Genomic DNA, 15,043 nt, shown 5'->3' on the forward strand with positions numbered 1-15,043 from the left:
ATGGATTGATGGATATTTAGCTTTTGATGATACCCATTTGTCACTTTCTGCTGCTATCTTTGTTTATTTGTTTATTTATTTATTTTAAGGAAATACTGAGCATGTTATCCCAATGAAGTTCCAAATGCAAGCTTGGTATAAATGATAATCTATTATTTAAAAAAAAAAAACCTTATTACAACAAATTCGAAAGCCATTTAACCGCTAACATTCTGAGATGAGCAAATAAATACTGGACCTTTTAAGCAGCAGAGGGACTGCACCGCACTGAGTGGGATCTTGAAGACGGGAACGTTATTACCGCAGGTCGCCAGAGGTCAGCATTGCACACTTTACATGCTGTTGCTGTCAGCGGAGAGTTCGTGTTATGGCGTGTGAATAAAATCGCTGTTTGCTTATTTGCAGTCGAAATAAAGCTGATTTTAACGAATATCGTTGCTTTCAGCCGATGCTGGGTCAGGTTTACGGACCCGGCGTCTGAGATGACTTTCGCAGTGCTTTGGGATGCGCAGTGCGCTTTGCTGCCGCTGCTGACTGGGACTGCTGCAGTGTAAACAAGACTGTCCGAGGCTGCAGCGCTGCTGTCTGTAGAAGAAAAGATACTCATACAGTCCCAGTGATAGCTGACTTTTCAGCTCAAAACAGTAGGGCTGCAATTTCATCATCATTGTTTTTTTGTTTATTTTTTTCTACAATGCGCAACGATTTTAGTGAATTGTCTCCAGCGGAATAGAACAACACAAACCGGAGCTCTTTAAGGATTTTCTTTATTTGAATTAAACTGGACATCTGTCACTCAGAACATCTGCTACTTCTGGGCAGACATAAAAGGTTTCTCTTGTCGCCAGATTAATCAGATGGACTTTACTGCTGAGGAACTATCAACTCCTTCAACCACAAAATGACTGACAACCAGGAAACCCAAGATGCTGAGGACACGACTCCGTCCGGGAGCGCGACCTTGCCGCTCCGTCCGCCGTGCGAGCGCCTCTCGTGCCACAAGAGCAGCGTGTGCTCCCGCTCGTACTTTGTGGTAGTGATGGTGTTTTTTCATGTTTACATCATTAACGTGATAGCGCTGCTTTTCTACGTGCACTACAACAGCGGACAGGAAGACGCGAGCCGGAGTCGTGATACTCCCAGCCGTGACCACCAGCGCCCCGAGTCGCGACGTCCGCCATCGAAAGATGAGTTTCTGCGTGATATTTTCTTGCCACGAATAGAGGGGATAAGGGTGAGTTGGGGGTGAGTATTTGACGACGGTGCATCACTCCATCTGTCTTTCTCATACACGCCTCTGATGTATCTTTCAGGTGGGACATGCCCAGAAGGTGTCACTCATGCCAGGCAAAGTGCATGAGATGCGTACTTTGAGCCTGAAACCTCTTCTTTTTGGTAAGAGGATGTACAACCATGTAACAAAAACAAATCTGCATCACATCAGTACGGCCTAAAATTGCCCCCACCCCCAAACCCCCACCCAGCCAAAAGAAAAAAAAAAACATGTTGCAGCTTACACTTGGCTCTACCTTGTGTTCCTCTTCGTCACGCTATCAAGGCACAGACTAGGCTGAGTGTATTGTGCTGAGATCAAGCAGGACTACATAAAATAGTCAAGCAAGTCCTGAAGCAACTGCTCTATTGAAACTCGGTCCATTGCATATGTGATGCAATTAAGGTCTTACAGCTGACTGGGTAAAGGGCAGAAATACATCTGTACCTGAAGTGAAGAGCATAATGCATCAGCACACAGATGCTTTACAAGTATTATGCAGTTGGCCTGTAGTCATTTTGGTTGTTTTCTCTTATGTTACTGTGTTTTTTTTTTATTAGTAATGAGATTACTTGCAGATTTTAAAAGGACTGGTTCAAGGTTGATATTAATAGATTAGCAGTAGGTCAGCTGGCAGCTAAGTGAAGTATGATTCAATAATATTTAGTTAGATTAATCTGACAGTTATGTTTTTATGCTAAATCAAGCAAACATTGAAAATATTCAACAGAATATTAAACATAATCTCCCAAAGTTACAACCTAAAAGATCATATATTGGAGCAGCATGTGGAGAAACTGATCGGTTTCTGAAATCGACTTAAACTACTGATTTGAACTCGTGGTTAATTCCAGCTTCAGTCTACATAATTCTGCAGCCATATGTGGATAGTAGCCTGACATTAACTTAAAAATAAGGGACAGATAATGCTGCAATTATGTTGTCCCAGTTTCCTTCGAATTGTTTCGGACTTTGCGTGTTTCTGCAGAGATCCCTGGGTTTCTGTCTGAGGATGAGTGTCGTGTGGTAATGCAGCTTGCTCAGCTGAAGGGTCTAATGGAGAGCCAGCTAATGGTACAAGATGGTCAGGAGGAGTTGGCCAGGGAGCTCAATCTCAGCCCAGAGGAGATCTTTAACCTTCTTGATATCAACCAGGATGGACAACTGCAGCTGCATGAGGTATGTCAGTTTGTGGATTGTGAGCCTGAACTGTAGTGTCCAACGTGAACATTTTTTTTTTCCTGCTTCAGAGGTCTCTAACTTATTCTGTCTTAATTACTGTGACTCCACCAGATACTGACTCATTCTCGAGTGAGGGACGGCATCTGGCTCACACCAGAGAATCTGCGAGAAATTTATGCTGGACTCAAAGCTGACAAGGATGGCAATGGTAAGAAATCATTTTTATCAGTCATGTCCACCTAGACCATATCATTGAAACCAGTTTTCCTCTGTGTCAAAAACATCTTCATGTGTGGATAATTTGTTTAAATTTTAGGTGGTAGTGAAATATGCTCACCTTCTGTGATGCATTTAATTTCTTTGGTTGTATTGCGGGTACAGTTTCAGTGCAGTGACAGTAATATTATAGAGGTGTGATAAGAATACTAATCCTCAATTTAAATATGTGGTATAATAGTGAGTAACTGAAATTAAACCATTAATGATGGTTATGGTGATTTTCTGAAACATTAGCAACACATCAGAATGTGAAAAAAGGTTTTCACAGGATATGCAGTCCTGTGAAAAACTAAGAACACCCTTATTCTTCCATAGGACTTAAGAGTGTAAGTAGCAGCCAGGTACTGCTAATCAAATGCACTTGATTAACTGGTCAACACTAAGTGTGAGCACCTCTGTAAAAGCAGACGTTTCTGCAGTTTGGAGGTCAAGTTATTGGTGGTAAAGGTGGTTCTACAACTGCTGAATCATGGGGTGCATGTAGTTTTTCACAGGACTGTATATCCTCATATTTTGGGTAGGTTTGCTGAGTCTAGAAGAGTTCAGGCTTCTGAGCAACGATGCTTTCCAGCGCTTCCTGTTGCAGCGCGGAGTGAAAAGGAGTCAGCTGGTGAGGAACAGCAGACACACCTGGTTGTACCAGGGCAAAGGAGCACACCAGGTCCTCCAAGACATTAAAGAGAGGTGAGAGAGACAAATCACTGGAATTCATCGTGTGCTTGTATATATTTAAAACTTTCCCTTTCCCTCATAAAAGGGTGATTCGCCTCACTCGGCTTCCAACCAAATTAGTGGACCTTAGTGAACCATTACAGGTGGTTCGCTATGAGGAGGGGGGACACTACCACGCCCACCACGACAGCGGCCCTGTCTACCCTGAAACAGCCTGCACGCACACGCGCCTTGCAGCCAATGCTTCTACTCCTTTTGAAACATCTTGCCGGTGAGATCACTGCGCTACATGTTGCTTATTGAGATCTTAGAAGCCGCATTCCTTAACAAATATGTCTGTGAATGTTCAGATATGAATTCATCTGTCTGTCATTACTGAACTATGCACCGTTGCTCCATTGTGACAGCTGGCATGCTAGTCTGTGCGACTCAACATAATCTGGCAATAATGTGCATGCTTGCCATTTGTTGTTTATGTGTGTGTTTGTGTACTGTTTGCTTGCACTTTACATGTGTGTGTCAATTTAAATCTGTGTTGCACACTTAGGTACATCACAGTTCTCTTCTACCTGAATTCTGTTGATGGGGGCGGGGAGACCGCATTCCCAGTGGCAGACAACAGGACCTATGATGAAGTGGTGGGTAATGGTGTCTGGATCTGGAAATGTGTGCAAAGTGTCCTGCAAATGTATTGTGCACATTCTGCGCATGTGTTTCATAACTGTGGTGACTCACACATATGTCAGCGAATGCATGGGTCTGACATCAGGCAAACGATGTCCCTGATTTTGAATGTGTGTTTTAGTCTCTCATACAGAATGACGTGGATCTTTTGGACACCAGAAGAAACTGTGACAAAAGTAACCTGAGGGTGAAGCCTACAAAAGGGACTGCTGTGTTCTGGTACAATTACCTCTCTGATGGAAAAGGTAGGTAAATGAAAGACATTTTCAGAAATGTTGCGAAAAAATGGGCCTCATTCACAAACAGTGTGTACAAACATTTCACACACAAATCTGTGAATCAGTATTTTCGTGCCTGAATTTGTTTGTAATCTATGAACAAATTTAGATGTACCTCAGACTATGCATACAGTATGAACAAGTGATTAAGGCATAGCTATATTAGAAAATTTAAACACACATCTTTAAAGTGACTTAATGCTACTAAACTTAACACAACAAGTAAGGACATTTGTGGTTGGTTGATTATTTCTTTGTTGTAACAATGCTTCTTGGCAATAAATCTTATACAGTTGGAAAGTCTGTCTATTTGCCCATAAATGTGCCACATTTGTAAGGAAAATGCATTTGTGGGTTGAGCAGCTGAGTTGAGTATGTGGGGTGCGCCCGTGTTAAACTTGCTAAATCTTCTCTGCCTGTGTCAGACAGCTTATGCTGCTATTGACTTTTGTTTGGTGTCATTGACAATTTAACAGTTTATTAATTTAATAAACAGTACCCTCAGTAGCATGTGGAAGAACCATACACAGCCTCAACAGCCTGGCACCTCATCCTCATGCTGGCCATCAGTGGGATGGCATCCCCATCCTCTCCACTCTCAAATTCTTGAGGTAGTCTCTGATAAACTCCGCTCTGTGGGGCTGAGCGTTGTCGTCATGAAGGATGGAGTTTGGTCCCAGACTGTGGAGTTATGGGATTGCCACTGGTTGCAGAATCTCATCTCTATCTCTCTGAAGTGAAATTGCTTCCAATGACGACAAGCCTGATTGTCAGCATCTGGTGTACCAGAAGCTCAGAGTCAATAGCAGAATAAGCTGTTTGGCACTGGCATAGAGGGCCTATCCTCCTTTTAAAAAAATGATCTCATAGGTCATTTTTGCAGGCACGTTTTCCAACCAATACCTATATTTTAAAATAAAATTAAGCAACCTCTACCAGTTGTACAAGAAAGGATGTGAGAATAACGTGTTCTGTTTTCTCTGGCAAATTACGTAAATATGGATTTTCTCAGAAAACTAAACAGTGCATAGAGGATGGTGGGACTGTGATTTTGGTATATCTGGTTGGTATTTTGTCATAGAAATGTACAGGAGAAATATACTTCATGGTGGTGGTAGCTCAAAGTTAAGGTTACAGCAGATACAGTGTCAGGTACTCATGAATGTCTTTACCTGATTTTGTGCCCTTAGGTAGCATTAGATGAGAAAAAAACAAAAAATTAAAGGATATCTGTAGTTGGTTGCATAAATGAAAGTTATGAGATCAACAAAATCTTTAGAGCATGTGAAATTCATAATAATCCTTCTAACAGTTGCTGGGTTTTGGTGGATCTAGAGCCAAACTGCTAGCATGGAAAAATAATCCTGAAAAGCAGTTTATCATTAATACTATATTCAGTTAATCTTACCATTTAAGGTCTGGAGGCATTATGTTTTTGGATTATCTTTTTGTCCATCCCATAGTTGTAAAAACAAACCTCTTGTGCAATATACTGTATTAGCAACCCCTTGAGGGAATTCTACTGCGTGTGGCAAAAAATATCCACTCCAGTCTGAGATACTTGATGGTCAAAGGTCACTGTATCCTCTCAAAACACTTCTGGACCATGACTCAAGAGTTAATCTGCTAATCGTGAAGAAATGTCACACAAACGTCTTAAAGGGTAAAATTCTGAAGTGATGACATTTTAAATCCAAAAGGTCAAGTTACAAGAGTCACAGAGGCAAGGTGGGTTTTCTAGTGTTTTTGCATTTGGTGGCACAATTGATACACAGAGTAAATGTCAATGTGCTGTGTAAAAATGTGAAATTCAAACCTCTATGGGCATTGTTAAAAATGTAAGAAAACTTGTAACATCTGCAGTTCATCTGCTTTATATACTTGATTCATACTTTAAGAATTAGAATAAATTATAATTTCTGTGGGGAAGAAAGTGCTCTGCTGCTGCTTTCATTAGATGAAGCAGTGTTTTTGACAGCCAAAGTGTCAGTGTTTTCATTAAATTAATTATAAGTTTAAATCAGTTAAAGGATGTTGTTAGTGAATAAAATACTTTTTTTTTTTTTTTTTTTTTTCTCTCATTAGGTTGGGTGGGGGAGCAGGACGAATACGCTCTGCATGGAGGTTGTGTGGTCACCCATGGCACTAAGTGGGTTGCCAATAAATGGATCAACATTGATCCGGATTACCAGCGGCAGGCTCGCTACCAGCAGTTGGTATCACAACAGTCAGAGGAGGAGGAGGAGGAAGATGATGAAGGTCTGACTATGAACACAGAAATACAGGGTCCCAGGATCCATCAAGACTTGTAGCTCATCTACCAAATAATACAAGTAAAAATCCTAGCCTTCCTCAGTCCTGTGCACAATGTTTTTGGTAACACCCTTTTGTGGCCAGTGCGTAGAGACAAGATTTATTCAGGGAAAGTGGTCACAGTGGGTTTATGCAACAGTAAAGAGATGTTTTTTGTTATATATTTTGCTTGAATATTGCTATCCTGTTATTTATTTTTATTTTTTTATCTACCAAAACTGTGTGTTAGGAGTGTTGCACTAGAAACTCAGTTGCAATTTGAAAAAGCTTTCCTTTGCATGCATTACCTTCAAAAACTGAAATGGCAACTGTAAACCTTTCAGTGTCCTACCTTGTTATTGCTGCCACTACCAAAAAAAAGGCTCACACACTGTCAGTGTGATGCATGTTGCCTTGGTTTTCCCCCCTTGAATTCATCAGTACCTTTTCCATGTGGAATGCACAACACGTTAAAATGCACAAGATATCGCTCAGATTCCACTTTATTTATTACGTATTTCTTTTGAATGCACTGTCTCACTCTCCTACATTGAATAAAATTCAAGTAAGCTCTCCGGTCATGAGCATTAGTCTTTCTTTTACATAACTTAAAAACTTTAAGAATGTTAAATCAGGTCAACAAGGAAATGAATGAGACACCCTCGTCACACAGTGCAATAATTCAAACAATAGCTTATACTATATGTTATAAGTTTGAAGATTTGCTCTGTGCTTGTATCAGTTAATTTACAGATACAGTTTGAGCTTTTGAGATTTCTTCTTTGTGCTGGATTTCCTTTTTTGGCTGAAGACCTTAAAGTTTTGTGCTGGTATGCATCTCCTGTAATCAAAGAAGTGTTTTTAGTGGTCACTTTTGTTCATCAGTCTTAATCTTTAATCATCAGCTATAACCTTAATATGTTTCAACATATCTACCCAGTCACATGAAAGTTGGGTCATTTAAATTTCCAAATGAAACCTGAACATTGGCTGGACATACCACTGACGGCTCGTATGTGGGACACAATGTCGCTCCACGATGGCTTAGACAGTAGAGCACAGCATCATGTACAGAAGCAAAAAGATGTCTCTTTGTTATTGTCTCAGAGAAGAAGTCACTGCGCTCTAATTGTTCCACCACAGAGGCTAAAAACAGAAGAGCTTATGAGTAAATTACCACCATCATAAAGTACAGCATAGTGCACATGCAGTAGTGGTATTTGCTTACCTTGACAACCAGCCATAAAGATATCCACATCAATCTCACTGAAGTCCTGGAAAATCTGTCAATATAATAAACACTGATTAGCATCCATTATCAATTTGACTGTGAGAAGGTATTATCTATTATATGAATTTACATTTCAGTGACAGCATTAAAAATTACGCTACGCTGTGTTTACATTTGTCATTGCCAATTAAAAAAAACTTGAACACTGTAAAATGTTACATTAGTTGTTTAATACATTTGACACCTGAGGGATCTTAAAGTCTGAATGGCTTTCGTCCAAATTTTCCAAACAATATAAAATACGTGGACATTTCACTCGTGAAATAATTATCTGCTTAATACTCACATTTTTCATAGTCTTGATAGCCACTATGTCAATAAAGTTAGCCGTGGAGAGGTCCAGAATGATGGAATGAATATCCCAAGTCCACTTGCCCAGGGACCCCAGAGAGACCCGTTCCAGATCATGGCTCAAGGTGTCCTCACTGATGGAGCCCAAGGTGGTGTTCCCATCCTGCAGCTCGGACATCCATCCCAAGCTGCTGCAATCTGGATTTCCTCCTTTGAGGTACTCCCATCTACCATCTGGTGTTCGGGGCGCAGTTGGGATGACAAACACTGTCCCATTCTCCCTCTCAGTCCAGGCCTGCTCCTCCTTCACTGTGTCTTCCCAGCAGCCATCCTCTTCCTCCACAGAGAACTCTGGTAACTCTGAGAGCCGTCTAGCTGCCCTCTGTGCTCGTCTCTTAGGAGTTGTATGCAAAGGAAATTATTATTAATATAATTTTAAAGTACAAGGTAGGCTTTTTTGAGTTTGGAGAAGTTGGGCTACTGATTACCCACATATATCTGGCTTCTTCTTTCAGCTGGTCTCTTTAGGGGTCACCACAGCAGATTATCTGCTTCCATCTCACCCTATCCCTTGCATCCTCTTCTGTCACACAATCCTCTGCATGCCCTCACTCATTCCATGAATTTTCTCAGTGGTCTTCCTCTTTTTCTCCTGCCTGGCAACTTCATCTTCAACATTTTTTGCTCAATATATTCACTATCCCTCCTCAGCCTTGCCCCTAACTTTTTCTTCAAACTGCTCAACTTGAGCTGTCCCCCTTATATACTTATTTCTAATCCTGTCAATCCTGGTCAGTCCCAATGAAGGTTTTAGCACCTTAATTTCTGCCACCCTTTGTCTTTTTGTTGGTGCCACCGTCTCCAAACCCTTTATCATAGCAGGGCTCACTACCATATTGTAAACCTTCCCTGTCACTCGCTGCTATACTTCTTCCACAAATCACCCCTCAGACTTGTCTCCACCCACTCCATCCTGCCTGCACTCTCAAATCTGTGTGACTCATATTTGGCACTAGTTTTCCCTTTAACTTTAGGAAAGACAACCAATGGGATTAACAGCCAAAAACTCACTTCTAATGTTGTGCTGAGAGTGACAAGGATGGATAGGATTAATGAATACATCAGAGGGACAGCTTAGGTTGGGCAGTTTAGTGATAAAGTAAAAAAGACAAGACTGTTTGCTTGGACAATTGCAGAGGGGAGCTACTGGGTAAACTGGGAGAAAGATGTTGAAGATGCCAGGAAAGAGAAAAGGAAAAGGGCCAAAAAGAAGTCTTGTGGATGTGGTAAGAGATGACATGACTGTGGTTTGCATAACAGAGGAAGATGCAGTGGGCCGGAAGAGATGGAAATGGATTGCCTGCTGCAGTGACCCCTAAAGGGAGCAGCTGAAAGGAGAACAATACACTGAGCATGTCACCTCTCTCTTGGCCTGCTTCTTTGCCCGCCTCTCAGCCCGTCTTTCTCTTCGTTTCTGTTTAGCTTCCTGCCTCCTTTTGTAGATAATCATTTTGCTGATGTCAAGCCCACTCTGAAAACAGATAAAGAGGAACAAAACAGAACCAATGAACAATATATATATATATATATATATATATATGTAGATTTATTCATCAACTAAACTTAAATTAATATTTCTCATGTCAAATATTGAAATGCGATTAAAATGCGATTCATTTCGATTAATTAATTACAAAGCTTGTAATTAATTCGATTAATTTTTTTAATCGAGTCCCACCCCTAATATATATATATATATATATATATATATATATATATATATATATATATATATAGATAGATATATATATATAGATAGATAGATAGATAGATAGATAGATAGATAGATAGATATAGATATATATATCGATATCTATATATTCATAAAACAAGGTATTTAAAGCACAACCTTGGATTGGTGATAAATATGTTTTACTGTGCAACATTTTCTTGACAAAATGATTTGATTATTAATCAAGAAAATATTAACTGATCAGATGACTGAACAAAGAATGTCACAAGTCGCTGCCCTGGATTTGATACCAGATATTCTTAAAAAAGAAAGCAAACCTTTTCTTTCAGGGCTTCAAGGTAGAGATCAGCGTTGGCAAAATATACTGTAGCAGAAGAGCGGAATATAGTAACACCTGGAATCTGTCTTGCCTGTCAAACAGAGACATCATTAGCTTTTTTGCAGTCAGGGGAGACGAGCTTTTAGTCATAGCTTTCTGTCTTTCTGTCTTACCTCTCTGTGCGTTTCTATATCCACATACAGTTCTGTACCTGGAACATTTCCCAGAACAGTGTATGTTGGCCTGAGAAGTGGAATGAAAAATTTAATGTATGTGCACATTATGTTTGCATATTTTGTCTAATATGGCAGATCCTGCAGTCCAACATCTTGTTCCTTATGTTGCATCTTGCACACAGTATGACTCAGAGACTGCAGAGAGCATTGCTTTGATGATGTGAGAGGGGTCTTACAGCTGAGTCCTGAAGATAACCGTAAACAAAGCAAAGGTGATGGATGCTGCCAGACCCAGATCCAGATTGAGCAGCAATGTTGACACCCAAGTGACCAGCCAAATCACCTAAGTGACACAGGGTTACACTGCATTATTCTTTCCTGTGACAGTCATAATGAAACATGACACGTTCATGGATTCAGCACAAAAAGCAAACTGTCACAGTCGTTACATTTAAGGATACAGTAATTTATCATAATTCATTATCCTCTCACCAGATCAATCTTGCTGCTCCTCCACAGTGTAACAATGTCATAGTATTGCTTGAACATCCCCTTCAAATTTACAATCACAATTGATGCAAGGATGGCCTAAAACAACAAAAATAATCAGCAATGTGCTCAGAAATTTAAATGTCACAAGTCAGTGTATGATATGACAGAAAATCTGTAATTATCATAAACATTCAGAGGAAGTTACTTTACAGTAAAGACTGGTTGCAGAGCAATCAGACCTTTGGCAGATCGTGGAACAGTGTCCCAAGTTTAAGTATAGTCACTAACACAATTAGAGACGAGGCCACTCCAGCCATCTGCATGATAAACACAAAAATTGTTTTTGGTTTATTGTGCATGTTAAAATATTAGTCTGTTTAGCGGAGATGGAATGAGTCCACAGTTAGATATTAGCTTCTTGGCTGTCTCTGTGTAATTGTTTTAACTTCAGGTGCTCACTCACTTGTGTTTTGCCCCCAGTTGTCTCTTGTATTAGACTTCGAGACATGGAGGAGCAGACAGAGAAGCACTGAAAGAAGCCTCCTACTGCGTTACTCATACCCAGCGCCACAAGTTCCTGCAACAGGGTGGAGCCAAAGATACAAGAATTGGTGAGAAAACAGTGAAAATAATTGTTTTGCTGAGTGTAGAAAAAGTCATGGATTATTTAACACGAAGACTTGTTCACCTGGTTACTGTCCACTTTGTATCCATGTTTTAGTCCAAATGTTTTTCCGAGTGAAATAGTTATGGCATATCCAACAATGGCCAGTGCAAAAGCATCACCAATAACTTCTCTGAAAAGACTCACATCTGGCACACTGGGGGAGCTTAGACTGGTGAACAGGTGGCAGATATGAAGGAAACAAGTTAGTTCTAGCATGCTGAAAATATGACTCAACAAAAATGACAGCAGTAAAAGATAAAGTTAAATGCATACCCACTAGGAATTTCTCCAACAACTGAAATTGTGTAATTGCTGTTCAAGTGGGCATAGGATGATATCAGTGTTCCTGCCACAATCTAAAGTGATCACAGCAAACACGAACATCATAAACACAAAGGTGCATAGCTAACTTTCAAAACACATCTACTTTTAACATCAGTCATTAAAATCTGGTCATTCATATGCCAGATGTGCACTTAATTATTAGCCATGAATATCTATTTTTTGCTGTGAAGTGCAAAAACTGAGAGGCCCTGATACTGCTGCTGATTCAGCTGCTCTTTTCCACTGTGTCTGTGCTTTTTCAGCTCTGCAACATCAGCATCAGCACAGAGCGCAGAGGTGATAACATAAAGAGCAGCCAGAGATGGTGTCCTCCTGTCAACCTACTGTGATAAGCTCCACTGGGATGGGCACTGGCAGCTTTGGACTGAGAAATGAGTTGATCTCCTTGGCTGCAATTAGAAGCACTACAGTCACAGCACTGACCAGCAGTGTGGGAAGATTAGTGTGTGGCAGTAAAGAGCAAACGGCCTTCAGAGTCTGAAAATAAAAAAGTGGGAGGTGGTTATAAACTGATGCTATAAACACACACATAAAACTGACATAATAATGGGTTTTGCTCATATTGAGTCATGAGTACAGAAGGAGTTCTTTAACAAGCTCTATTGTGTGCATAGATTAAATTAAGCTATGACAGGTGATATTTTGTTTTATCTGATTTTAGATTATCAGATTCCTTGTAGCTCACTCTGAAGCCACACAGGACTTTAAAATACTTTTTTGCTATGTACACTTTACTGTTCTGCAGTAAAAACAGATTTGGATGTGTGAAATCAATGAAATTCTTTTTTAAAAATTCAGCAAAACTGCATATTTATAAAAACATAAAGGACTCAAAGATGCCCAAATGAAAGAGACTAAACCCTAAAAAACATCTGTATATTTTAAGTGAGAGAACACTGGATCCTGAGGAGTGCATATGTACCTCCTGTGTGACTACAGATGCTGCAATTTAACACATGACCTCATGCTGTTCCAACACATATAAAAGAATTAGGTCAGGACTGTTTTATTAACAGAAACACAGAGAGCATAATCAATACTTTATATTACTCACATACACCAGTGACAGCGGACCACTAAACCGTGTGGGAGAAACACCAAAGATGTGCTTCAGTTGTGCCACAACAGCATGGGCTGCTGCAGCTGCTGTGTACGCCCGCACCAGAGGCTCAGACAAATATGTCCCCACAAATCCAAACTTTATCACACCCAGTAGCACCTATGAACATAATATTTTCAGTGTATATGTGTTAATGTATCTGTAGTAACAAAATAGGGTGTTATTGATTTCTTGGATGTTGCAGTTTTGCAAACCTGAATAAGTCCACCTAGCACAGCAGTAGCTGCTGCCACCTGCACCCTGTATGAGTCCCTGGCAGTTACATCTACCTCTGCGGTGATGTTGGTCCCATTCATTTTCTGGAAATCTACATCTGGAGCAAGTCGTTCTGTCACACTACCCACCATGATGCTGAGCACCGTGAATGTGCCTGAACACAATAAAACATAGCAACAAGTTATTTCAGTAGTTACTATAACTGTCATGATACGGTGTATGTGTCCCATTAGCATCTTTACCTATGGAAATATGCCGTGATGTTCCAAAAAAGAAGTAGACCAATGCTGGGTAGAAGGATGAGTAGAGGCCAAATACAGGAGGTAAAGAAGCCAGTAATGCATATGCCAGACCTGTGGATGGGAGATGTTCTGTAACAACGGCTGAGAGGCAATTATGATTAAGGAGTGATGCTATTTTGAATACAACTGGTCATAGTAAAATACTGTCATACCTTGTGGCAGGTGCATTATACCCACACTAATCCCAGAGATGAGGTCTGGCATGCCGTAGTCCCAGACTGAGTACTTGGGGAGCCAGTATAACACAGGCAAACTGCTCACCACGCTTCGCTTGAGTTTAGGTACAGAGCATCTAGGAAGCATTTGAGGGATTCGGGAAGCAACTGTGAAAATCTTTATACTGTAGGCTACTGGCAGATATTTCATAGCATCAATTCACTGAAACAGTACAATCTTGTTGATTGTATTCTTTCTAGTAAAGTACAATCAGCAAGAAAGCAGTAACATATAAGACTTTACCTTAAGGAATTCTTTAGCTGCTTCCTTAGAGAAGAGTGGATTTCAGAGTATGTCTTCCTCTGTGTTACCACTTCCAGTTTCTGTTCATCAAGCACTTCCCTCTCCACTCTGAACCTCCCAGATCTGCCTGCAGACTCCATTGGGTTTAATCTGTCAGACTCTGCCCAAGTCCAAAGACTCTTTCTGACTGCAAACTTGCAACCAAAACCAGATGCTAGAGCACTATTGTGGAAGCAGCAACTGTATCTGCATATGTACACCATATTGCCTAATGGTTAACTACAGCCAGGATGTTGTGGGCAGAGCTATTAGACCGGATGAAGCAAAAGATGTAATTATGACTTGAAAGAGGAAAAAGTTTAACTCAATGATGGTGTGTTTCCATTCGTGTGGGGTTTTTTTTCCATTCAGCAACAAAAATGAAACTAATGAACCATGAAAAGTCATTTTAAACCCATAGTACATTGGTAACTCTTTAATGAAGGCTTCGTCCGAACAAAGTGACAAAATCAAATGCGGTTTCTTTTAAAGCTGTATTTCAGTATGTCAATATAAATTATATCAGAAAGCCAAAAACTGTATTGTGAGTGCTTCAAGAATCTTATGAATTTGAATATGAAAGTTTTATTTCTGAAACTTGTGAGCACACAACATATACTGGGTCTTTAAGAGAACACTGTCAATGAAATCTGATTCCGAACTCGCAGCAGTGTTTCAGTCATTTCAGAGCTGCATGTAACCAAGGCAAACAAGCTGAAAAGAATTACTCCAAACACTGGGCATTAAAATGCACATGAGTCAAATTATGAATGACAACATGAAATATAACATTTATCATTGTGACTGCTTTAAAACCTTCTCTCTTTAAGGATCACTCAAACCCTTCTGACCCACTTGCTGTCTGCCACAACACTATCTTCTATTTTTGGGTTACCAGCTCAGAGGGCAGCAG

The 15,043-nt window shown here is 40.3% G+C and overlaps 2 protein-coding genes across 2 annotated transcripts; one reads left to right on the forward strand and one right to left on the reverse strand.

The window, feature by feature from the left end:
- The first annotated feature begins 364 nt into the window (after positions 1-364).
- p4htmb (prolyl 4-hydroxylase, transmembrane b) lies at positions 365-7,235 on the forward strand. Its single transcript, XM_030729318.1, has 9 exons — positions 365-1,234; positions 1,314-1,395; positions 2,262-2,452; positions 2,567-2,663; positions 3,256-3,418; positions 3,492-3,677; positions 3,954-4,044; positions 4,212-4,335; positions 6,454-7,235. Exons 1-9 carry the CDS (start codon positions 902-904, stop codon positions 6,678-6,680), a joined length of 1,494 nt encoding a protein of 497 aa, XP_030585178.1. The 5' UTR covers positions 365-901; the 3' UTR covers positions 6,681-7,235.
- On the reverse strand, positions 7,094-14,293 carry slc26a6l1 (solute carrier family 26 member 6, like 1). The gene is made up of 19 exons (XM_030729316.1): positions 14,092-14,293; positions 13,785-13,924; positions 13,573-13,683; positions 13,309-13,484; positions 13,049-13,213; positions 12,319-12,471; positions 11,923-12,005; positions 11,671-11,818; positions 11,446-11,559; positions 11,222-11,299; positions 10,983-11,078; positions 10,727-10,833; positions 10,488-10,557; positions 10,313-10,405; positions 9,663-9,773; positions 8,238-8,636; positions 7,889-7,943; positions 7,661-7,806; positions 7,094-7,501 (listed from the first exon to the last, which is right to left on the reverse strand). Exons 1-19 carry the CDS (start codon positions 14,229-14,231, stop codon positions 7,475-7,477), a joined length of 2,412 nt encoding a protein of 803 aa, XP_030585176.1. The 5' UTR covers positions 14,232-14,293; the 3' UTR covers positions 7,094-7,474.
- Positions 14,294-15,043: the final 750 nt, after the last annotated feature.

Source organism: Archocentrus centrarchus, chromosome 5, assembly GCF_007364275.1.
Source record: "Archocentrus centrarchus isolate MPI-CPG fArcCen1 chromosome 5, fArcCen1, whole genome shotgun sequence".
NCBI lineage: Eukaryota > Metazoa > Chordata > Actinopteri > Cichliformes > Cichlidae > Archocentrus > Archocentrus centrarchus.

What these genes read in the sequence shown, in the direction of transcription:
- p4htmb (XM_030729318.1), top strand. Translation starts at nt 902, where the DNA reads ATGACTGACAACCAGGAAACCCAAGATGCTGAGGACACGACTCCGTCC. An exon ending in CTCCAAGACATTAAAGAGAG is followed by an intron (nt 3,419 to 3,491) that starts GTGAGAGAGACA and finishes CCCTCATAAAAG; the next exon opens with GGTGATTCGCCTCACTCGGC. An exon ending in ACAGGACCTATGATGAAGTG is followed by an intron (nt 4,045 to 4,211) that starts GTGGGTAATGGT and finishes TGTGTGTTTTAG; the next exon opens with TCTCTCATACAGAATGACGT.
- slc26a6l1 (XM_030729316.1), bottom strand. Translation starts at nt 14,231, where the DNA reads ATGGAGTCTGCAGGCAGATCTGGGAGGTTCAGAGTGGAGAGGGAAGTG. An exon ending in GTTATCTTCAGGACTCAGCT is followed by an intron (nt 10,558 to 10,726) that starts GTAAGACCCCTC and finishes TCCACTTCTCAG; the next exon opens with GCCAACATACACTGTTCTGG. An exon ending in ATATAGAAACGCACAGAGAG is followed by an intron (nt 10,406 to 10,487) that starts GTAAGACAGAAA and finishes TCTGTTTGACAG; the next exon opens with GCAAGACAGATTCCAGGTGT.